This window comes from Vombatus ursinus, unplaced genomic scaffold, assembly GCF_900497805.2.
Source record: "Vombatus ursinus unplaced genomic scaffold, bare-nosed wombat genome assembly UNPS02014802.1, whole genome shotgun sequence".
In the NCBI taxonomy this organism is placed as follows: Eukaryota; Metazoa; Chordata; class Mammalia; order Diprotodontia; family Vombatidae; genus Vombatus; species Vombatus ursinus.
Genome location: NW_020954580.1, coordinates 6,229,267 through 6,254,612, shown reverse-complemented (window position 1 = coordinate 6,254,612; position 25,346 = coordinate 6,229,267). Strand labels below are relative to the sequence as shown.

General features: G+C 40.4%; 2 protein-coding genes across 4 annotated transcripts in view; one reads left to right on the top strand and one right to left on the bottom strand.

Annotated features, from left to right (window-relative positions):
* The window catches only part of LOC114051473 (C-X-C chemokine receptor type 2-like), a 27,535-nt gene extending 23,867 nt beyond the window's left edge, over positions 1 to 3,668 (top strand). For all 3 annotated transcript variants that reach the window (XM_027873867.1, XM_027873868.1, XM_027873869.1), the window contains one exon: positions 2,053 to 3,668. In XM_027873867.1, the coding sequence (XP_027729668.1) occupies positions 2,053 to 3,160 (1,108 nt within the window). In that variant the 3' untranslated portion in view covers positions 3,161 to 3,668. The remainder of the gene's footprint in view (positions 1 to 2,052) is intronic.
* A 16,298-nt stretch (positions 3,669 to 19,966) lies between these two features.
* LOC114051408 (C-X-C chemokine receptor type 1-like) overlaps positions 19,967 to 25,346 on the bottom strand; it is a 16,677-nt gene continuing 11,297 nt past the window's right edge. Inside the window, exons 2-3 of the mRNA XM_027873753.1 lie at positions 23,029 to 23,081; positions 19,967 to 21,220 (exon numbers count right to left, since the gene is read on the bottom strand). Of these exons, the coding sequence (XP_027729554.1) occupies positions 20,171 to 21,220; positions 23,029 to 23,058 (1,080 nt within the window). The 5' untranslated portion in view covers positions 23,059 to 23,081 and the 3' untranslated portion in view covers positions 19,967 to 20,170. The remainder of the gene's footprint in view (positions 21,221 to 23,028; positions 23,082 to 25,346) is intronic.

The window sequence follows — 25,346 nt, the reverse complement described above, 5'->3', positions numbered from 1 at the left end:
TGTCTCAGTTTCCTCATGTGTAAAATGGGAATAATAATAGCACCTACCTTCTTTTTGTGAGGCTCAAATAAGATAATTGTAAAGTGCTTATCACAGTGCCTGACACATAGTAGGTGCTATATAAATGATTTATTATTATTATTATTATTATTATTATTATTACTGACCTCTTGAGTTATTTATAAGAACTCCCTCTTGAAATTACTTTGTATTTGGTACTTATGTACGTGTTATATCTTGCAATATAGTGTAAGTTTCCTGAAGATAGTGTTTATTTTTGTCTTTGAATTCCCAGAGCCTAGCTCAATGTTTTGCATATAGTAGGTTCACAAGAAATGTTTGGGGGTTTTTTAATTTATTATTTATTTATTTATAACATTCTTTTTTTAATTTAAATTTTGAGTTCCAAATACTCTCCCTCCTTCTAGCCCTTCCCCAAGCCATTGAGAAGGCAAGCAATATGATATCAATTATACATGTGAAATGTAAAACAGATTTCTATATCAGAAATGTTGTAAAAAAAAATAATTAAAGCAAGAACAATTAAGAAAGTGAAAAAATTATACTTCAGTTTGCACTCAGATTGTTCTGTGAGTTCTCTGTCTGGAGGTAGATAACATTTTTTTATCCTGAGTCCTTTGGAACTATCCTGGATCCCTGTATCCATCACAGTAGCCAAGTCTTTCACAATTCATCATCACATAACAAATGTTTGTTGAATTTAAAAGGTGTAGAGGGAGAAGGAAGACATTCTTGGAGAGGGAAGACATTCTAAGCATAGGGATAATAAGTAAAAAAATAGAGATGGAATAGAAAAAGCCATGTTTGGGGGACAGTGAACAATTCAGGTTAGCTGGACCATGGGTCCAGCTTCATAACAAATAGTGTAATAGGCTTCACACCAAATAGGCTGAAATGGTAATGTAGGATCAGATTGTGGTAGGCCTTGAATGCCAGATAATTATTCCCATCAAAATGAGGGTTTTCCTTCAAAGCAAACTTCTTATAAAGCCATATATGTATTCCAATGATTCTATGATTGTTCAAACAGATTTTTTTCTTGGAAGTAGGTCTAATTTTACAGCCACACCAAAAAAAAGTTTCATTACTGTAAGCAACAGTAAGTCAGTCAATAAGCATCTATTAAGTGCCTACTACATGCCAGGCACCATGTTAAATGCTGGAAATCGTATCTTGTTTAGTTTTGTCGTTGTTTTTATTCCTTCCTTCTCTCCTATTTCCCCCAAAAAAAGAATGTGCTGCAAGTTCTAAATATCATTCCCAAGCCACTCGTGTTTGAGCAAAAACAGCCTCTTCATAATAAGTGAGTAGCTTTCCAAGGTGACCACTTTGAAGGGTACAACACTCATTCAGATGAACACATTTTTTACTGTCTTAGAGCTGAGATTCTCCCACTTTTTTATAACATGGACCCTTTTGGCAGTCTGGTGAAGCCTATGGACTCCTCAGAATAATGTTGTTAAATTACGTATAAGAACACAGAAAGAACACATAAGATTACAAAAGAAACTAATTATATTGAAACACAATGATAGAAATATCACTTTAGAAAAATCAAGTTAAGGACCTCTGCCTTAGAGCCTCACCTAGAGTTGCACATTTGAAGTTAGATGTTCTCGCATACAATTCCACATCGTGACTTCCCGCATCACAGTTTCAATAAATAGAGGATCAGCATAAGAAATTAAATGGGAATTTTGGGGGAGTTTTGTGGAAGCCATAGACAACACAGAAAAAGTTTAGAAACTCAGAAATGCATAAAATATATGCATAGTATTGTATAATATCAAAATTTTTTATATTTTAATACCATAATAATTCAGACTTCTTCTCAGGCACAAAGGGAGAGCCAAAAAATTTTACATGGGATTTTCCAGATCATGGAAGCACTGCACCCCTAAACTCTGCAATGTGGAAGGAATAACTTTGTACAATTACTTGGATTCCCTGTGGGATTCCTTTGTGAGTGGAAAGAAGGGAGGGAAGGAATTAGATGACTATATGATGAAATTATTCTGCTCTCTTTTGCAGGCAGAGACATAGCCAGATGTCTACAATGGAAGGCATGTTTGACTTAAGCTCAGAGGAGCTACTTGAATGGTTTTATGACAACGACAATTTTTCTGGATACAGTACAGACATCCCACCTTCATATGAGGATGCAGCCCCCTGCCACCTAAAGATCTCAGGCCTCAACAAGTACTTTGTCATCATAATATACATCCTCGTGTTCTTGCTGAGTTTGCTGGGAAATTCACTGGTGATGCTGGTCATCCTCTACAACCGGCTCAGCCGCTCAGTCACAGACATCTACCTACTCAACCTGGCCATAGCCGACCTGCTCTTTGCTCTGTCACTACCCCTTTGGGCTGCCTCCAAGGTGAAAGGCTGGATTTTTGGCACTCTTCTTTGCAAGGTTGTCTCCCTTCTGAAAGAGATCAACTTCTACAGCGGCATTCTGCTGCTGGCCTGCATCAGTGTAGACCGCTACCTAGCCATTGTCCATGCCACTAGGGCTTTGACTCAAAAGCGCCACTGGGTAAAGTTCATCTGCATGGGCATCTGGGTCCTGTCCTTGCTCCTATCCATGCCCATTCTTTTCTACCGTGAAGCAGTCAAAGTACACTATTATGGCTTTGTCTGTTATGAGAACTTTGGTAACAGTACTGAAAAATGGCGGCTGATACTGAGGATCCTTTCCCAGTTCTTTGGCTTTGTCCTGCCCCTGTTCATCATGCTCTTCTGCTACAGCTTCACCCTGCTCACCCTGTCTGTGGCGCACATGGGGCAGAAGCATCGGGCCATGCGAGTCATCTTTGCTGTAGTCCTTGTCTTCCTAATTTGCTGGCTGCCTTACAATCTGGTGCTGATCACTGACACCCTCATGAGGACCAAGATAATTCAGGACACTTGTCCACGAAGGAATGTGATTGAAAACGCCTTTAATACCACTGAGGTACTGGGCTTCTTCCATAGCTGCCTCAACCCCATTATCTATGCCTTCATCGGACATAAGTTTCGGTACAGCTTCCTCAAAATCCTGGCTGCCCATGGTATGGTCAGCAAAGAGTTCTTAGCCCAGCACAGCAAGCCTTCAGTCCATGGTTCCTCTTCTGGAAATACCTCTACCACTCTTTGAAGATCCCTCTGGTCCAGCTCTTCTGGGTCTCTCCCTGTCCTTCTTTGCCTTTCTCCTAACTGTCTCCAAAATTTCACTCTTGGTTGAGTTAGCTTCTCCTTTTTCATGGTTGCCCTCCACCATGTAGTATGGGGGGAAAGTGAGAATCCTATTAAAGGATACCATCTCAACCTCATAATCCAGGAATTACATCTACCACTACAATTACCTTGAACTGATGGGTTACAATTGCCATATTAACAGGACAGATGCTATTATTCAACCCCCTCAGCCCACAACATGATTTCCTGAGACTTTTTTAAAACCTAGATCCTACTTAGGGTAACTATGAGGGGATTCCACAGCAGAGAAGGGAAAATGAGAGGGGAGAACTGTCAGATTTAATAAATAGGTCTGTTTCCATGTAATCTCCTTATCTATCATCAGCGGAAACTAGATGGCTCAGTGGATAGAGCACTGGGCCTGGAGTCAGAAAGAACTGAGTTTAAATCTAGCTTCAGATGCACACTAGCTGTGTGACTGCGGACAAGTCACTTAACCTCTTCATGCATTGGAGAAGGAAATGGCAAACCACTCCAGTATCTTTGCCAAGAAAACCCCACATGGGGTCCCAAAAAGTGGGACATGATTGAAAGACTTTACGACAACCACCTTGTCTATCAGAGACCTGGAGCTGGGAGAGAGAAATTAGACATAAAGATGGACTTCTAGTCAGCCACCTGCAAAGATAGGCCTGCTCCCCATCCTCACTGTTGGGCTTGTTCTGCTGAAAATAAATCTTATCAGGAAATGTGTTCTTTAATTGTCCATCACCCCTTTTTTCTTGAACCCATAAGATCTTTGGTATAATAAGAGTCAGAGGCATAGAGTGAGGTTTAGGTACTGTGGAAGGCTAAAACAGGTACCAACCAAGATCAATTAGATGGGTGTGTGGTTAAGTTCTATGCTCTCTTGGGCTAGGCCAAGAGTTCCTTCCTGTTCTTACTGATGTGAAACTCAAATCTTCCACACCCACAAACACAAACACACAAACATTGTTAAAGGAATTGAAGGAAAAGATCTAGTGTGTGAAAAATACAAAAAAAAATTTTTTTAAGGTATGGAGAGACTTAAATGTAGTGATGCAAAGTGAGTTAGCAGAACCCCAATGTAAACTGAAAGAACCACAACAAAAAAATGGAAATTATATGAAATTATAATAACCAAGTTTGGTCCCAAAGTCGAGGCATGAGAACATACCTCCCTCCCTTCTTTGACAAGGAAGAGAACCATAGATATGAAACACTAAATCAACTATCAGATTTGTTTGGTGGGTTTATTAGTTTTGTTAAACTCGTTTTTTCCTCTTTTTTATTCTTTGCTATAAGAAATGGTTCTAGGAAAGGCCACAAAGGCAGAATATATTAATAAATGAAGATGATATTAAAATATATACATACTTATCAATGTTTTAAAGAGTGAGATCTAGTGGGGAAAAAAACAGAAAAAAGTATGTGCAATTCATTCAAGAGAAATGTCTTGAATGATGATTGGGCTCAAGTCTCTAAAGGATCATTGGCACGAAGAGCAGAACCAGCTGTTGGACATCTCCATTTTGGAAAGAACTAGAGAGAATAGACAGTAAACTGGGAGGGGGTTAGATTTTACGGAAGCAAGTCTTGGGAGCAAGAAGAATTTGATATCTTGTTCCCCAAGTTAGAGTTGTCAAATGTCTAGTCACATAATCCTCATCCCCTCTTTTTAATGAATTTTTATACAGGTGTATTTTCCCCAGCTGCTCTGAGAGACTGAAGAAACTTCAGGCAGGTGTATAATTTTAGCCTGGAGATGGTTCTGAAGGCTTAATCAGAGCAACTAACCATTCTTCCCACCTTAAACACTCACAAAGGGTATTTGATGGTCATCAAATTTTAGAACCTCAAGGAAACCCAAAAATCATTTAGTCTCTACTCAATTTTTTTATAATTGTACTTTATTTTAGCATTCATTTTTCAAAATTTTTAGTTCCAAATTTTCTCCCTCCCTCAAGCCACTCCTCCATCCATTGAGAAGGCAAGCAATATGATAACCATTATGTATGTGAAGTCATACATATTAGCCATACATATTAGCCATGTTGTATACATAAGAAAAAGAAAAAAGAAAAAGAAAGTAAGTGAAAAAGTATGGTTCGATCTGCATTCAGAGTTCATCAGTTCTCTCTCTGGAGATGGATAGCATTTTTCATCATGAATCCTTTGGAATATTCTTGCACCATTGTATTGATTAGAGTAGCTAAGTCTTTCACAGTTGATCATCAAGACAATATTGTTGTTACTATATATAATGTTGTCCTGGTTTTGCTCACTTCACTTTGTGTCAGTTCATATGTCTTCCTAGGTTTTTCTGAAATCTGGCTGCTCATCATTTCTTATAGAGCAATAGTTTTCCATCACAACCACATGTCACAACTTGTTCAGCCATTTCCCAATTAATGGGCATCCCTTCAATTTCCAATTCTCTGCCACCACAGAAAGAGCCACTATAATTATTTTTGTATGTATAGGTCCTTTCTCTTTTTCTTTGATCTATTCAGGATACAGACCTAGTGGTGGTATTGCTAAGTCAAAGGATATGCAAAGTTTTGTTGCTTTTTGGTCACAATTCCAAATTGTTGTCCAAGATGGTTGGTCAATCCATTAATCTGAAGGCAAACTGTGAATAAAAAATTCATGCACTTCTTTCTCCAAAATGAGAAGAGTGGACTGGGAAGAAATGGCTTTAAAAAGAATAATTGTCAATCACTAATAAAACCAGAGATGAAATGGATTAAGTATAGCCCTGGCTAAGGAGAGGTGGGTGAATTGGGATGATATGAGTATAGTCAGAACATTTTCTTAGATTCCATTCAGATCCTGAGACAACTTCCCTTCCCCTTTAACAAACTGTGGAAGCAACAGGGAGATAAGGAAGTCTTATCAGCACAGAATATGGAAGATTGACTAAGTTGGACTTGATGGGTACTGAGTCACTGTCTGATCTGACTACTCCTCTCTTCATCTTTCCCTTTCTCTCATTATATCATTCTCCTCAACAAGGTTCTCCCCCATGATCCTCCAGGAGATTTAGAGTTGATGGAATGACCATAATAATTCTTAAAAGTCTCTATCAAGCTCTTATCTGAACATGACCTTATGCAGGTGCTATACCTATAGAACTAGTGATACACAGTTCTGTTCCTCCCAAGTAACCTGATCTAAGATAAACATGGACAATGCCCTACACATTGGAGTGGAAAGAATCTTTAATTTATAGTCAATAGATCTGAATTCAAATCCAGGCTCTACCACTTACTATGTGACTTTGGAAAAGTCACTTAACATCTCTGCTCCTCAGTTTCCTCATCTATAAAATGGCATATTAGTACCCATTCTGCCTAATTCACAGGGATGTTGTAAGAAAAACTTATAAGCCTTCAAATGCTCAATAAAAATTAAGTCATGTCCCTTTGGACATCTTAGCTTCCTAGTTTATCAACCTCTAAAGGGAATTGAGCAATATCCTTGAGTGAATACTCATAAGGGTGGTCACTGAATTGCATTCAGACCCAATTAGTTCTTTCTCTGGAGAGGGATAGCATTTTTCGTCATGAGTCCTTTGGAATTGTCTTGAATCTTTGTATTGATAAGAGTAGCTAAGTCATTCACAACTGGTCATCGTACAGTATTGTTACTCTGTACAATTTTCTCCTGGTTCTGATCGCTTCATTTTGCATCAGTTCATATGTCTTTCCAGGTTTTTCTGAAATCACCCTGCTCATCATTTCTTATTGCACAGTAATATTCCATTTCAATCATATACCACAACTTGTTCAGCTATTTCCCAATTGATGGGCATCCCCTCAATTTCTAATTCTTTGCCACTTCAAAAAAAGCTGCTAAAAATAATTTTGTACACATGGGTCCTTTCTTTTTTTTTTAATCTCTTTGGGATATAGTGGTATTGCTGAATCAAAGAGCATGCAAAGTCAAATGTACCTTTCAAATATAATTACCCTCTCAAAGGTTACCCAAAGGTCAAGTCATTTAATCTAGATAATTTCAGTATTTCCATCAATTAAATTGGAATTAGTAGTGCCTATCTTAGAGGGAGGTTGTGAAGATCAAAAGAGAACATGTATGCATAATGGGAGAACTGGCTAATGAAGACCCAATGCATAAACAGGGGTGGGGAACCTGTGGCCCCAAGACCATATGTGGCCCTCTAGGTTTTCAAGTGTGGCCCTTTGACTGAATGAATCCAAACTTCACAGAACAAATCTCTTTGATAAAAGGGATTTGTTCTGTAAAACTCAGTCAGTCAAAACACTGCACCCAAGGACCTAGAAGGCCACATGTGTTCTCAAGGCCACAGATTCCCCACTCCTGGCTTAGAACATGCTTGGATTTACCCTTCCTGGTGAGTTATATATAGCATGCACAGTATCCCTGCCCAGTTCCAGCCCAAGATATGAAAGTTTAGTGAATATACTTCTAACCATAAGCGTCTAGGGAGCTGGTGTTGTTTGATAAGGAGTTTTCTGATTGGCTGAGAAGCCCTGGGACTGAGTTTGTATACCAAAGGATCTATATACCTTTCCCTTGGTCCTTTTGTTTTCTCTTCCCTGGAGGCTTTCAAATGCAAAATATTTCTCTGAGCTTCTAGGTAAGGGAAGAATTAGTGTCTGACTTATCTCACCACCAAGCCACCCTGTACCTGTAAACACTTGGCACCTGATCTTAGGTGAAAGAGTATCTGGAGAAAGAATTGCCCAGGTTCTGACCTTGTAAACTTTGATAAGTCAGAAGAGCCATAAGAGGTCCCCTTAAAATTGAAAGTTAATTCCTAGGAGAAGCTAGACCAGTTGAGCAGAAGAGTGATTTGTTGATTGCTGATGCTGCATCCAGAAATGAAGTTGGTGGGGATTCTGTTAAGAGATAAAAGGATTCCTGGGGTCAAGAATCTTTAGGTCAAGCCCTCAGTCCCACATGTTCCCCCATGTGTGCTTCCTCACCTTTGCACCTTAAATTTGTGTCTACTTTCCCCAGGGACAGAGTGTATACAAAGGGAAGAGTGTGTCCCTGGTTTGGGGAAATGTTTTTATAACTTCTATCTTTTCTATACTTTTTTAATAAATATTCTTATATAAAAACTAATTGACATCAACAGGTTGATTGATATTGAGGGAGCACACCAGATGGGGGCTCATAGATAACAGTACTAGAAAACCCAGACCCTAAGATTACCCCTAGAATACTATTCAACTGCCCTCTGGAGAATCAGAATGCCAGTAAGAATTAGGAGAGGGAGCCCAGACAGAGCACTACATATGTAAAGCACTTTGCAAAATCTAAAGCTATAAATAAATAACAGTTATTATTATGAACATGATTCATGTTTTAGTGTAGAGAACTGTTTGATCTATAAGCAATATCTTGGTTTCTGTTGTGCCTGGAACCTTTAATGCATAGTCCTAGATAGTAACCCCTCTGATCAATCTTCTTAAGAACAATAAGTCAACAAGTCAAGTCAATAATCACTTGTGAAGCTCCTACTATGTGCCTGACATTATGTACTAAGGGCCGGAATAATACTAGAATGACAGTAATGATTAGTGAGGGTATAATATTGGTTCAGGGTACACAGAATAGATGAGCAGTGAGTTGGTGCAGTGGATAGGCTAGGAATCAAGAAGACTCACCTTCATGAGTTCAAATCCAGCCTCAGACACTTTACTAGATGCATGACCCTGGGCAAGTCACTTAACCCTGTTTGCCTTAGTTCCTCATCTGTAAAATGAGCTGGAGAAAGAAATGGCAACCCACTCTAGTATCTTTACAAGAAAACCCCAAATGGAGTCATGAAGAGTCAGATAGAATTGAAAAAAAACTGAATGACAACACATAGAATAGATATAAGGGCCATGATTACTCAGTCTGATTCTTTGCCATATCCTTAAGGAATGATTTTGCCTACCTCCCTGAGAATCTGGAGTCTCTCTAGATTGCAGGAAAAGTCTGTCCTTAACCAAGTTTCAATATTATTTTTTCTTGTCAACTAAAATTCTTCATTCCTCCTCTTTAATTGTCCCCTCACCGTTCCTTCTTTCCTAAATCCCCCAGGTCCCTACTCCTTTTTTTTCTGACCCTCCCCCCCAACTCCCTCCTCATCCTCCAAGAACATCTTTCCCTTTGTTCTGAGGGATATAAAAAGGCGTATACAGGTTATCCCAAGTCACATTTCAGATAAAAAGCTGTTAAAATGCTCATTTATATACAGCGAAACAAATCTCGGAGTGCTCCACAGAACTTTGCCAAATGCCCACCTTTTATCATGTGCTCTCCAACCTCAGCCTGGAATATGAGCCCTGCCAGGCTTCCTAAACAGTGGCAAAACCTACATAAGAAGCACAGTCAGGAAAAGGGTAGATTGTGATAAGTTTTCCCTAATTAATGTATATGATCTTCAAAGGCAGGGACCATGTGTTACAGTTCTTCAGGATACCTGGTAGCACCAAGCATAAGCAAAGTGTGCTGCAGATGCTCAGTAAGAAGTTGACGGATAAGTCTCTCTCTGGGATTCTGTGATTATGAGTGATGAAAGCTGAGTGCCCATCACCACAGTATACTGGTCTTAAGAAGAGGATAGAGGACTAAGAAAGAATCTGCTGACAGGTTGTCTCAAGGGGTCATATAACATGTTCCCCTCTTCCTCATCTCCTACATTTGTCCTCATTTCTGCTCTTCATAAGGCCAGTTTCAGAAGCCCCATGTCTCCCAAAGAGCCTACAACTGCAGTCCTAAGGCAGATTAGCAATGCTTTTAGATCTCTCCCATAACATTCCATCAATACAAATGCAATAGAATTCAAAGCCAATGGCTCACATTCAGGAAGATTAGGGATACAACAGAAAAGTGAAACACACTAAGAATGCTACCCCATCTTTAGGCTCTGCCCTTCCAGACCTAGCCAAAGCAAAGAAAGACCATAAGGGTCTTTGAAGAAGTCCATCATTTATCAGGAAATCGGGGGAGGGGGGTTGCCCAACAGGGACTTGTACAGAAATAAAGTCTGTGTCAACTTCCTTCAGCTGTAAACAGCTAGGCCTGGCTTCCCATCAGTGGACCCAGCTCTGCCCTGGGAAGTACTCAGGGTATGAGAAGGTCTATGTTGCTGTTTCCCAAGTAAGAATAATGAAAAGTTTCATAATGTTTTTCCTTCTCTCCAGAGGCCCTAAATATCATCCACATAAAAGCTAAATGATAAGAGCTAGGTATATGTTTAATTTTGATAAGATGACTCTTAAAAAATTTATCTGGAGACCAAAAGAAGTTTTAGTTACTGAAACTATGACAATGATTTGAATTATAGTAATGGGGACCGGGAACATCAAAGAAAGTAGAGAATAAGGGAGCCTCAGAGCTAGTATAGTTGCTCACAGAGTCAAGGATGACTCAGAGAAAAAAGGATTTAGTGGCCATAGCATTGTACTTCAAGCTGAAAATAGGATAGGAATAGGAGAATGAAATTCCAGATAGACTTAGTTACTTATGACCTAAGTATAGTTGGAACTTGATGTTATGTTTCAGGTTTTCAGGGATATTTGACATTAAGAAAACCCTAGTTATAAACTCCTTAGCACAAGAGGTAAATTACAGAGTGATTAGTCATGTAACAAATGACTCCTACCATTTACAAAAGAATTCATGCTTCCCTAAAGCATTCAATTGTTTTATAAATTATTAATTATTTGACAGAAGTTGAAAGCCAGAGAAACTTTAAGTGTTAGGAGTTGCTGTCAATTAAAGGTCAAACAGAAACCAAGAAAAAATGCCAAGATATTATCCAATTTCCAAAAAAATGCTTAATTTTTTTTTCAGGAGTATATCAGTTATGTAAACTAAAGTACACCTGTATCCAAAGAGCCCAGGTCAGACCTTGGCTACACTTCCACATCCAATTCTGTGACACACAGCTAAGAAGAAATACACGGATGTAAGGATGGGGTCAAATTAGCCCTAAACTGAACAATGATACCATACACAGGTGCCTGGAGGGAAAGATTGGAACAAATCACCTATAGACAAAGAAATTCCAGTTGTCAGACTTGTAACAAGGGCAACCAGTGGAATCCTCTGATCTTCTGGACTGGAACACCTCCTATGGAAATGGCCATGTGCTCTAGCCCCATTCTCCGTGACAAGCTTATAGACCTCCTGCTGGACTTGTTATACCAAATACCCATTGTGTCAAACAGAATTAAACACTGGGCATCTTGGAACACGGATTCCAGTGAAGGAACCTCCTCCGCAGCAAATTATAAGAGGCACAGAAAGACTCTCCTCCCTGTTTTTTGAGCATAACACTTTGGGACTCTGGTAGCTCTCCCTTGGGCTTCTAGTAAAGAGTGAAGGGGATTTCTCTCCCCTCCCTCCACAAGCAGCAATAGAAATTATAAACACACGGCACTAAGAGCATGTGCTTGCCTAGGTAATCCTGAGACTGACTTCAAGTCCCTGACTGCTTCTACTTTGTATTTCTCCCCTGAACACAGGACAGGGAACATCAGTTCTGAGGAGTAGCCGGGTGTTTCCAACCTCAGTTTGTGAGATTGTGAGTTCCCAGGTTCCCAAGTCAGTACCAGTTGTCTAGTAAAAAGAACTTTCTTCTACTACAAGCTTCTTAGGGAAGAAGATGACGTTTGACAGACTTATCCTAAACCAGAAGAAACTAAAGGTCAGTTACTGACTGGCCAAAAGATCTGTACCTTTCTGAGAAAGTGACCATAAAATATCTATTCAGCTGTCCCACATACATCCTAGGATAATACAGGGTATCCCAAAAGTCTCAAGCCATTAGAACTTAAAAGTACCCTAACACTTTTGAAACACCCTAATATAACAGGTACATTGGGTTATCATTTTGTTTCAAATCTTTGTTAATATGCACCATTTAAAAGACATTCTGTTTGGTTTAGAAACCAAGTCACAGGAGGGCCATACTTATTTTATTACCTAAACAATAATCACCTCTTCAACCTAACCAACCAGTAGTCAACTAGCCTTTGCTTGGAGATTTCCATTGAAGAAAAAGCGACATCTTTCAAGATGGCCAACTATACTTTAGTGCAGTTCTAATTGTGAAGAAGTTTTTCCTTCCATTACATCAATTATTTGCCTCTCAGCAACTTTTATCCACACTGTCCCTCATCCTCCCCATTGGTGTCAAGAAAAAGTCTTCAGGGGTGGGAAAGCTACAGCCCTGAGGCCACATGAGGCCTCAAGGCCACAGGTTGCTCATACTTGGCATGCAACCCTCAACCATGTACCAGTACTTCAAATAATTGAAAACAACCATCATTTTCTCTCACTCCTCTCCCTCTCCCTACTAAAGCTTCTCTTCTTCAGGCTAAACACTCCCAATTCCTTCAAATAATCTTACGATCTCCAGGAAAGATAAAGGGTAGAATGGGAAGGGTTCAGTGTCTGCTATGTACCAGCCACTGGACTAAGCGCTTTACAAATATTACCTCATACAACCCTGGGACACAGGTGCTATTGCTATCCCCATTTTACAGTTGAGGAAAATGAGACAGAGATTAAGTGACTTACTCAGGGACACAAAGCTAATAAGTGTCTGAGACCAGATTTCCTGATTCTGGGGCATCTAGGTGGCCCAGTGGATAGAGCACCAGCCCTGGAGTCAGGAAGACTCATCTTCTTGAGTTCAAATCTGGCCTCAGATACTTACTAGCTGTGTGACTCTAGGCAAGTCACTTCACCCTGTTTGCCTCAGTTTCCTCACCTAGAAAATTATCCTGAGAAGGAAATGGCAAACCACTCCAGTATTTTTGCCCAGAAAACCCCAAATGGGATCACAAAGAGTTGGGCATGACTGAAAATGACTAAGCAACTTCCTGACTCCAGGCTCAGCATTCTATATACAGTACCACCTGTCTTAGAACTCCAGGTATAGTGGAGCATGGCCAGTGTAAGACAACTGGAAAGGTTCGGTCGTGAAGGAATAAAAGGTCCAGTTGTCTTACACTTTTCTTGTACCCTCTCATCCAGCAACGCCAGTCTTCTTTCCTGGCTTTCTTATTATTTCTCACATACCACACTCCTCCGTGCCTTCTCACAAGAAGTCCCTGTGTCTAGGATGCTCTCCCTCCTCACCTGGGCTTCCTAATTTCTCTAGCTTCCTTTAAGTCACAGCTTAAAGCCCATCTTCAATAAGATTTTCCTGCTTCAACACCACCCACCCACCACATCTCACCTTCATATCCCTTAACTGGTGGTGCCTTTCTTCTGAGATTACTTCCTATCTACACTGTTTAATCTTGTATAGTTGTTTGAATATTTTCACTCCCTTTAAAATGTAAGTTCTTTGAGGGCAGGGATTGTTTTTGCCTTCTTTTGGATTCCCAAGGCATAGTGCCTGGGACACAGTATTTCATAAATGTTTTCCAACTTACTGATTAGTTGGTTGGTAAATGAGGGGCACTGTTAGCATGGGGGTTGCATTTCTTAGGCCCTCTGCCCCTGTTAACCTGCTCTCCCCCACAATCTCTTTTCTACAAATTGAAGGGAAGACCTCCTTTTGAGGAAGGCATCCCTGGTTGTTTACAGTAATGCTTACAGAGGTAAGGATGTGGCTTCAGAAATCTTTATTAGGCAACAGGAAAGGCATCATATTTCATGGGAAGTGACTGGATTTCTTCAAAAGTTCCTTTGCTCTTCCGGCTCCACCCTGATATTTCCTCTTCTTGGTGCACCCACCTTCCAGCTTTGATACTGGCTGAGATACAAGGTCAGTCAACCATCAAAGCACACAAATATACACAATTTCTGGCTGAAGCCGGGCCTTTTTTCAATTCCATATAAGTTGTTGAATTGGCTAAACTATAATGAACCAAAGAGCAATGACACTCCAAAGCCTTCTACTTGCATGTAGCTGTCCTACATACAGATAGCAGCCCTCTATGGAATTAGAGTTAGGATTAGCGACAGTCAGTTCTGGTCAACAGTAGCTCCCGAGTCTTAGTTATAGGACCATAGATTTAAAGCTGGAGTGGACCTCAGAAACCTTTATAAATGAGGAAACTGAGGCTCAGAGAAATTAATTGACTTGCCCACAGTCACACAGTCAGTATAACTCTGAACATGAGGCTAGAATGGAATAGTGTTAACTTTTTCTGTTTCATGGATACAAAAAGTCAAAAATAAAGAGATAGGAGAAAAGGGCTAACCGTGGACTGAAATTCATTGCTACTAATTACACTCCCATTTAAGTGGCTTGCAGAGGGGAATATCTAAGGAAAGGAAAGAGTGGTTATGAGTTGCTGGTAGATAGTTCTCATAAGATTAGGCCTAATGATCTTGAGACCACAACAGTCTCCCCTTAAGGGAGGCTGTAGTTTATAGAATCTATGCATGGAAACCATTGTTATAAGATTAGACCAGATGATCTTCAGGTGGTGTTAAGGTTATCCTGCTGGTCTCCCCTTAAGGGAGGCTGTAAACTTATAGAACGTGCTCATGAAAAAATACTGACAATAATATTTTTTGAAAGTTAGTATAGCTATGTCTCCCAAATAATATTGTGTCTGCCACCAGCTTGTTTTTCTCTCTGATAACTTCAAAAATTATATTTCACCCTGACCCCTGATGTGCCAATCGGCCAACTTCCAGGGGGCCACCCAATATCAGACAGAAGAGCCTCGTGGATAGAACACCAGCCCTAAAGTCAGGAGGACCTGAGTTCAAATCTGGCCTCAGACCAAACACTTGACACTTACTAGCTGTATGACCCTGGGCAAGTCACTTACCCACAATTGCTTAAAAATTAAGAAACAAAACAAACAGATAGAAGAGTCTCAGTCTCAGAAGGGCACCTTGGAGTAGCCCCTTCCTGGTGAATGGACCCCCATGTTTCTGTGTTCCCCATTGCAGCACCACCTCTATGTTGAGTTATATTCAGTGTTAGTGTATATGCCTGAGTTGTATGTCAGCTCGCTTTTTCTCTCTCCTCTTTCCCTTCTCCTTTATTGCTTGCAATAAAACTTTTCATTGAACTGATTCTCACTATTTTACATGTTATTCTCAGCATTTAAACTTATCAAGGGGTTCTTTCTCTCCCCAAGCGCTCGTCTCTGGCAAGCCCACAAGCCTTCCTTTAGACATAAACTGGGTCCCCAGACAGGGACTTAACCATTGACAGACACACTTATACTGCGTGAATATGGCACTCTGAGCCCAGTTATGGAAAGCAAGGGTCAATAGGGGAACCCTACATTTTCCCAGGAAGGACCCCCTTGTGCCAGAAGACTGCCATAAAACAATACGGAAGCTAGAAACCTGCCCCCAGTTATGCTTCAAATCTCCCTTTTGCCTGCAACTAGCTTTCTTGTGGTTTCAACATCACCAGTTGCAACAGCTTTGCTCACTATCACTATTGAGGCCCTACCTCTTACATGGCGCTATTCAAGATTCTAATCTGGACCATGTCTAATTACCTCAATAATTTGGAAGCTAGAATTTAGAATGAAGTTATTATTGGTTTGGGGTTGCAGGCTTGCTGCCCTCAAAATCCCCTGGCTGCTCTCTGAGAAAAGAGTTGTTTATTACTGGTGAGAGGCTGGTTCACTGTCTGCCCTTCTTTCTTTGCTCAAGGACTAGAGGCAGGAAGAACAGAGATTTCAGAGGCCAAATAGGGCATATATATTAAAAGTGATGGCTAAATAACAGTAGGGTGGCCTCACTGACAGCCAATGATGTTGCCAAACAAATCCAAACCCCTAAGAATTCATCTCATGGAGAGAGTCATTTAATGCCATTTTTATTAGACCATCACCATCTAAATCAGGAGTAGGAAACCCTTCCAAAGTGTCATAGGAAGATATTCTCTCTTGGGGGAACCTCTGAGTGAAAGGAATCTGCCAACTTTATTCATTTGACTTTCCTACTAAAATGTAAATACCTCTGAAAAAGTCTGACCTTTAGCCCTTTCCAGCTCACTGGCACCTTGATTACCAATTGACCTTTTAGCAAGAATTTATGAGCCTGATAGAGGTCAGATGCAGTCCTGGTTGGTTTTTCTTTGTTACAAAGGATCGTTCTTTAGATAGGAAGGATATCTTGAAATAACTGGTGACATAAAAACATAAAATATCAATAAAACTTACTTTAAAAAAAAAAAGAAAGAAACGAAGGTCAAAAGAAGGAGGAGAGCCCAGAGGTACCTACTTCAAAATTCTGCTAGGTACTGAGTCAACCTGGCATCCTCACTAGGGCTACCAAAAGTCACCACAGGTGTATATGTGTGATAGAATGTTTACCTCCATTTTAAAGCAAACCTCCTTAGCTTCAATATATGAGAGAGTTGGAGAAAATGATGTTTAACCTATTTTGCAACTTTTTCCAAGAACCCAGCCAAGTCTCTCGTTGCCATGGCAATATTTACCGATCCACTGCATGAATATTGTCAGCCTTGCTCCATGTTTTAAGCAATCAATCAATAAACATTTATTAAATGCTTATTATGTATCACTATGCTAAGGGCTGAGTATACAAAAAGAGACAAAAGATGGTCCCTGCTCTCAAGGAGCTCACAATCTAGTGGGGGAGACAACACACAAATAAATATGTACAATCTATGTACAGGATAAATAAGAAATCGTTTAGAGAGGGAAGGCACTGGAATTGAGAGAGGTTGACATTCTATAGAGCAATTTGGAATTATACCTGAAGGGCTATAAAAACCATGCATGCCCTTTGACCACTACTAAGTCTGTATCCCAAAAGAGATTTAAAAAAAAAAAGGAAAAGGACCTATATATACAAAAATATTTATAGCAGCTCTTTTCTGGGGGCAAAGAATTAGAAACTGAGGGATTCCCATCAATTGGGGAATGTCTGAACAAATTGTGGTATGTGATTATGATGGAATACTACTATACTATAAGAAATGATAAGCAGGATGCTCTCAGAAAAACCTGGAAAGACTTATAATGAGCTGATGAAGAGTGAAATGTACTGTGTATAAAGTAACAGCAATACTGTAAGATGATCAGCTGTGAATGAATTAGCTGTTCTCAGCAATACAAAGATCCAAGACAACTCTGAAGGACTTATGACGATAAATGCTATCTATCGCCAGAGAAAGAACTGATGGTGTCTGAATATAGATCGAAACATACTTTTTTTTTAACTTTCTTTATTTTTCTTGGTTTCTTTTGTCTATGTTTTCTTTTACAACACGACTATTATGGAAATGTTTTTAAAAAATTAGGAGGGGTTTGGAAAGGTTTCTGTAGAAGATGGAATTTTAGTTGGGATTTGAAGGAATTCAGGGAAGCCAGGAAGCAGAGTTGAGGAGGTAGAGTATTCCAGGCATGGAGGACAGCCAGACAAAGTGCCTTAGAGCCAAGAGATGGAGTGTCTTTTTCATAGAATAGCAAAGAGGCCAGTGTCTCTGGATAGAAGAGTAATTTGCAGGGAGTAAGGTATAAGAAGCCTAGAAAGATAGGAATGGGGATAGGTTATAAAGGACTTCGAATGTCAAACAGAGGATTTTGTATTGGATCCTAGAAGCAATATTTAGTTTATTAGAAGGGAGGTGACATGGAACATTTTAAGCACAGAAAATATGAGAAGCTAAATATAAAATATGTTGTTGTTCAATCATTTCAGTTGTGACTGACTCTTTATGACCCCATCCGGAGTTTTCTTGGCAAAGCTGCTGGCGTAGTTTGCCATTTCCTCCTCCAGCCCATTTTACAGATGAAGAAACTAAGGCAAAGACAGAAGTATAGAATATTTCTATTTACAAGGTTACAATTGTCCCAAGTAGTCTCTAGTGAGTTTCTTTATCAGTGACAAAGAGAAGCCTCCACCTGGATCTCTCCAAGACTCTGACCATGATCTGGTTAATTCTTTCTGGGATCCACATAGGCAGAAGGGAATCCCCCTTTTATAACTCACTTTGCTTTGGAGTCTTTTGGCACTTAAGCGACTGAAATGAGCTATGAGGCACCAAGGACTCCTGTCTTTGAGTGCTATAACTGTGTGTAAATTGTGAGATGGAACAGCATCCGCTGAAAGTGAAGACTCCCTACTTTCTCTAGCTTAGGTCCTCCAATGGGCCACAATCTAGGACTTTCCACTTTCTGGTGCCACTGAAACGACTTGCATTCATACAAACATGAATCTTTATTTGTTTTTCAATGGATATGAACAGTGGTTCTCCTATGTCTCTGCATTGTGTGGGTTTGTTCATGGACATGGTACCTAGATGGGAGGCATTGAGGAAACAGGGACCATAGCTACTTATCTTGCTCCATTAAATGTCCAGCACTAGAGCACTTCATCAACAGTTTTGTCCAATGATGCTGACATCCATGATGAGAGCAGCAACCATGAATGAGCATGATGAGACTAAGAAACTGAGTCATTCTTATCTAATGGACAATCTTTGAAAGGAAATCCTCCAACAAAGCTAGCTCCTTGGTCATGCATGACTTCCAAAGAAAGAAGTTTCTCCAAGTGACATTCTTAGACCACCTTGAATTTAGACATTGGACTAAGCCCTAATCTCAGTATCCCCAGTAGCCACTACAAAAGAACCAAAGTAAACATAGAGCCCTAAGGACAGGTTCAAAGTGTTTAGCTTAGGGTCATAGATTTAGAGTTAGAAGGGACCTTAGAGGTCATCATGTTCCACCCCCTCATTTTATAGTTGAGGAAACTGAGGCCCAGAGAGATAAGTGGCCAGCCCTGAGTCACACAGCTAATAAATGTCCGAGGCTGAATTTGAACAGAGGTTTTTCTGATTCCAAGTGCGGTACCTCATCCACTTCATCATGCTGCATTTCAGACCTGGTATGGCTGGATCATGGCATGCCTTTTATACCAATTTTCTGAGATATTCATCTGGGGAATTTAGATTATAGTCCTCATTAGCAGAATAACCACACAGGCCAGAGTTGTTGAGACCAGTCAGTCAATCAGTTAACATTTATTAAGTGCCTACTATGTGCCAGGCACTGTATGAAGCACAGGGAATACAAAGAAAAACAAAACAAAACAACAAAATTCCCTGCAATCAAAGAGCTCACAGGCTAATAGCAAAAAACACATGTAAACAACTACATACAAATTGGGTATATACAGGATAAATTGGGAGTAATCTCAAAGGGAAGCCACTAAGGTTAAGGAGGGCAGAGAATGGCTTCTTGTAGAAGGTGGTATTTTAGCTGGGACTTAGAGGAAGCCAGAGGAGACCAAGATGAAGAGGGAGAGCATTCCAGGCATGGGAGTCAGCCAGTGGAAGTGCCCGGAGTCAGGAGATGGATTGTCATGTTGTAGGCAAAGCAAGGTCTTTGAAAGGCAGACAGAGGATTTTTATAAACAGACACTCAATCTGAATCAGGGACATGGAGATACTACTTAGAGGGAAAACTAGGCAAAATTGCAGGCAGTATGATGAGATGTTATTCTCTCCTCCTCCTCCCAGGACCCCATCCTCAGGATCTCTCAATGCTTTCTCAGGCTTCAGTCCCTGCCTCTTATTCACTCATTCAACAAACATTTATTAAGCCCTTACTATGTTTAGGGAACTATGTTATGTTCTGAATATACATACAAAGATCAAGCCAAAACAATTCCCGCCCACAGGGAGCTTACATTCTGTTGAGGAGATACAACATTTACAAAGAAATATAATACAAGGTAATTTGGGGAGGGAGAGACTGATAAAACCTGGGGGCATCAGGAAAGGCTTCACAAAGGAAGTGGCACCTGAGCTTAGCCTTAAAGGAAGACAAGAATACTGAAAAACAAAGATGAGAAAGGAGAATAATCCAGGCACGGGAAAAACACTATAAGCATTCATCCCCATATTCTGAGTCTCATCTTCCAATCTCAGTCAATTCAATGACTTCTTATTGGTAGAGTCTTTTATCTAAGTTGCTGAGAAAATCTGAACCGATGACACTCAGACAGCAGCAGAAACAGAAGAAGAGGCAAAGGAGGAGGATGAAATATGGTGGCGTGCCAAGAATTCCTTTCTGACCACACCATGGGCAGCCAGGATTTTAAGGAAGCTGTGGCGAAACTTATGTCCGATGAAGGCATAGATAATGGGGTTGAGGCAGCTATGGAGGAAACCCAGCACTTCAGTGATGTCCATGGCTTGTTCAATTGCCTCCCTTCGTGGACAAGTGTCCTGCACCATGTTGGTCCTCATGAGGGTGTCAGTGATCAGCACCAGATTGTAAGGCAGCCAGCAAACTAAGAAGACAAGGACTACAGCAAAGATGACCCGCATGACCCGATGCTTCTGCCCCATGTGCACCACAGACAGGGTGCGCAGGGTGAAGCTGTAGCAGAAGAGCATGATGAACAGGGGCAGGACAAAACCAAAGAACTGGGGAAGGATCCTCAGTATCAGCCGCCATTTTTCAGTACTGTTACCAAAGTTCTCATAACAGACAAAGCCATTGTGCTGAGCTTTGACCTCTTCACGGAAGAACAGAATGGGCATAGACAGGAGCAAGGACAGGATCCAGGTGCCCATGCAGATGAACTTTACCCAGTGGCGCTTTTGAGTCAAAACCCTAGTGGCATGGACAATGGCTAGGTAGCGGTCTACACTTATGCAGGCCAGCAGCAGAATGCCGCTGTAGAAGTTAATCTCCTTCAGAAGGGAGACAACCTTGCAAAGAAGAGTACCAAAAATCCAGCCTTTCACCTTGGAGGCAGCCCAAATGGGCAGTGACAGGGCAAAGAGCAGGTCGGCTATGGCCAGGTTGAGCAGGTAGATGTCTGTGACTGAGCGGCTGAGCCGGTTGTAGAGGATGACCAGCATCACCAGTGAATTTCCCAGCAAACTCAGAAAAAACACAAGATTGTAAATAACCATTACAAAGTACTTGTCCATTCTCCAGTAGTTGCAAGGAATAGCATCTGTTGATACAACATCGGTATAATTGTCAAATTCGGAACCCCATAAGTCATCACTTTCGGTGAATGTTGTAGCCATGACCTGTTAAAAATATCAGAAAGAAAGATAATATAATCAAATTCCTTGAGTTCAATGGATTCCTATTAATAATGGTTGTGAGTACATTGTAAAGAATTGGCAACTTGAAAAGCCTTAGGGGGACAGCTAGGTGGTGCAGTGGATAGAGCACCAGCTCTAGAGTCAGGAGGACCTGAGTTCAAATCCAGCCTCAGACACATAACACTTACTAGCTGTGTGACCCTGGGCAAGTCACTTAACCCTAATTGCCTCACCAAAAAAAAAAAAAAGAAAAGCCTTAGGAACTCTGATTAATGCAATGACCAACTGTGACTATAGAGGACTAATGATAAAGATATTACCCGCCTCCTCACAGAGAGGTGATGGACTTAATATTCGACATATATATATATGGACACAGCCAATGTAAGAATTTATTTTGTTTGACTATGCATATTTGCTATGAGTTTCATTTTTCCTTTTTTTTTTAGTAGAAAGTAGGAAGAAAATAAACATTTGCTAATTTCAATTTTTTTAACTTAATTTTAAAAAGAATGGGTGTGTACATGTATGTGTGTGTTGCTTTTTTTTTCTTTTTGGACTGGCATCAGAGAGATTGATGAGGGGCTTTCTACAAAGAACTGGTGCATCTTGTGGTCAGCATCTTTTATACTTTATTAACTGAATGCCTCATCTTCCGAATGGGGTAGAACTGAAAGCAAGAAGAAAACCTTAATCCAATGGATCTCTTTGAACCATAGCCCTTGAATTATATGCCCCCACAACCCATCTCAGCCCTGCTTTTAGCCCCTCTCTCTCCGGCACTTCTATTTCCAGCAAATGAATGGAATTAGGAAGTTAAAAAATGTCCAACAGGTCCAGAATAAAATCAGCCCTAGAAAAAATGATTCAGTGGCCAAAGCTGACCCTGCTCTCCTTCCCTTTCCTGTATTCTTTTGTCCTCTGTGATTTCTACCCCCTTCAGGTGCCAGGAAATCACCATGATCTCTTATCCCTATCAAGTCTTAATTCTCATGGAAGAAACTGCTATTCATCATTTACACTTCTATGGGGGGGTGCATTTTAAACTTTTTTCCTATTTGAGAAATAATAGGCTATTTTCTATTAAAGAAATGTGTGCATTTGGGGGGATAGGACACTACCTCTGACCTGTCCCATGAAATTGAATTTTGTTGAAAAGTAGCCATGTAGGGAGGGAGAATGTTAGAACTAGATTTAAAAGACTGTGGCTTTGCCACTGACCAACTGCTATGACCTTGTGCAAGTCCCTTCTCTGAACTTCAGTTTTCTAAGTGATCTTTAACATTCTGTGAGTCTATGATAAATTTATTTCAACCAATCGTAAATTACATAAGGATTTCATTCATTCATTTATTCATATAATCATAATAAGTAAATCTTACTAATTCTAAGTTCCAAGGGTTACAAAACACTTTTACTCACAACCCTGAAAGGTAGAAAGAGCAAGAATCATTATTCCCATTTTACAGACGAAAAAATTGAGGCTTAGAGAGCTTCAACAGATACTTCTTGGACTCAGTAGAAAATTTTCATTTGAATAGGAGACTGACTCTTAAGACAAAGCAGCAAGTGTCTAATTGTAACATTTGGGACATCTCCAAAACTAAGAAATAATTTTTTGGACATGACCTTCTCAGTGCCACCAATTCTACCTTTACATGAAGCCAACTCTAATCTCTGGTCCACATACCAGGAAATAATTAAATAGAAAGCAAGAGGGGGAAATCAAATCCCAAGGGAAATTTCCTAAAGCCCAGAGAAAGGTCCCAAAACCATAGCTGACTTCTTACCTGTATTTTGTATACAGCTTCTCCTCCCATCCTCTCAGGCTAGACTCACAGAGCTTTGAAAAAAAAAAAAGGAGTGACTTTACTTCTGGGCGGAACATGATGATTATAAAGGAAAACCACAGACTCAACCACCCATCCCTCCCTCCTGGGGTTTGCCCCACCTCTGGAGAAGGAAAAGAGGACCTAGACAGTCTCTCCACTGAGAAACGTATCACTTCTGTATTCAAAAAAAATGCCACACATGAAGAGGGGTTGATGCTGGAGAGAGAGCTATGATGGGGCCAAGTACCTGTTTGGCCATGACCTATGCCTTGGTCAGTGGGAGTCAGCGCCAATGCAGACTGCTAGATTTGTAGTCTGAGGACCTGGGATAGAATCTCAGCTCTGCCATTTTAAAATTGTGTGACATTGGGGAAGTTATTTCCCCTAGTCTTTCTCATCTGTAAAATGAAGACACGTGGAAGGTCCCCTCCAGTTCCAAATCTACGATCCTGTAATCTCTTTCCAATGCTTTCTCCTTGGGCTATTCTGACTCTTGAACTCACACCCGAAATGACTCTTGAACTCACACCCGAAATTCGCCTAAGGTCTTCCTTTAGACTCTGTTACAGAAATTTCCACACTCACCACCACCTCCTTCTGATGGCTATACAGACCAGTCTGACTGACCCTGCTATTTCCCGGCTGACTCAGGTAGAATATTAAAAACAAACATATCTATAATGCCTTTAAGGTCTATATAGCACTTCCCCCAATGCCTCAACATTACTGTAAGCTCAGTAAGAAAAATATTGTTAGCCCCATTTTACAGAATGGCTTGAAACTGAAGCTTAGAAGAGGAAAGGGACCATTCAACCCAAGTGCTCTCACTCCAAGTCCAGAACTCTATTTTCCCTTGTTATCTGAAAGCCAGAGTTATACTGGAGGAACAGGCAGCAGTTCACTTACAACTCCAAGAAGCCTTCCTTTAGCCTGTGTTCGCTGTCCCGTCCCCAAAGACAGTTCTTTCACTGATGCCAGAAATTCTTTTAGCAGCTAGCTATCCATTCATTCTTTGGGATAAAACACTGCCCACTCCTAGTGCTGTCTTAAAATCAAACCTCTCTAGTGAGTAACATTCATTCCTTAACAGCTTCAAGCAATGGAAACCTTTCAGAAAAGACAGAAAGAGGGGGAAAGCATAGCAAAAAAAAAAAAGGGACTTGCTTAGAAAACAAACTACTGGCTTCTCAGTTGTTCTGAGAGCCCACCCTACTTAAAGTTGAGTTCTGGTACTGTGTACCCCTAAATCAGGAGTTCTTCACCTTTTTTGTATCATGGGCCTCTTTGTCCATCTGGTGAAGCCTAGGGACCCCTTCTCCTAGTAATAATAATGAAGGTGGAAGGCTCTGCCAAACCTAAAGCGAACTTCATGAAAATGCTAGCAATCCACTAGCCTGAGCAGTGTCCAGTGGCCTAGCCTTTCCTCTATGCCCTTTAATCTTGTCCCTCTTTTTTCCTTTCTTATATATTTCTATTTTGAGACAAAAGAGGTCATTTTTTCTGCCTGTTATCCCATTGTTCTGCTTTGCAACCTGCCCCAAGGCAAATCTTTCCACTTTCTTTAAAGAAATAATCAGAATCTAAGAGGGTAGCCTGTGTAGACGAGATTAATGATAGATACTTTTCTCAGTTCTTATCTCAGCTTCTTTGCCAATTCTCCCAGTTTCCTGGCCCTATTGGTACCTCAGTTTCCTTTATCTGTAGCCTTGAGGGATATGTTTGCTCACCATTACAATTAAACCATCCAAATATTCACAACCATAGACAAGCAACTGATTTGTTCCAGTCCTAATTAGGTCAAGGATTGTAGTGGCAAGACGATTCCAGCAGGGGGAAGCATTAACTGTAAATCTAACGGAAGACTAAGGATTTCTGGGGTTAGACCCATACCCACTCCTCCAGGATGAAACTTTCCTCCAAAGCATCTTTATGCCTGGGAAGGCCCTATGAACATATGACATAAGATCACAGATTCAGAAAACCTTTATGACTTCCTACATAAATGAAATGTAATAATTTCATTGGATTTGATTGATGATTTTCTTTTATAAAGCATCTCAAACATCCATATTTAAAATTAAGAACCAGAAACATAAAACTCTATTCAGTAAATACCAATAATTTTTTTTAAAATTCCATTTTCTATGGTAGCCAGTTAAGGAAGAGACAAAGAGAGGGAAGAGAATGAGGAAAAATGGAAGAGGGGAGGAAGAAGAAGAAGAAAGAAGAAAGAAGAAGAAGAAGAAGAAGAAGAAGAAGAAGAAGAAGAAGAAGAA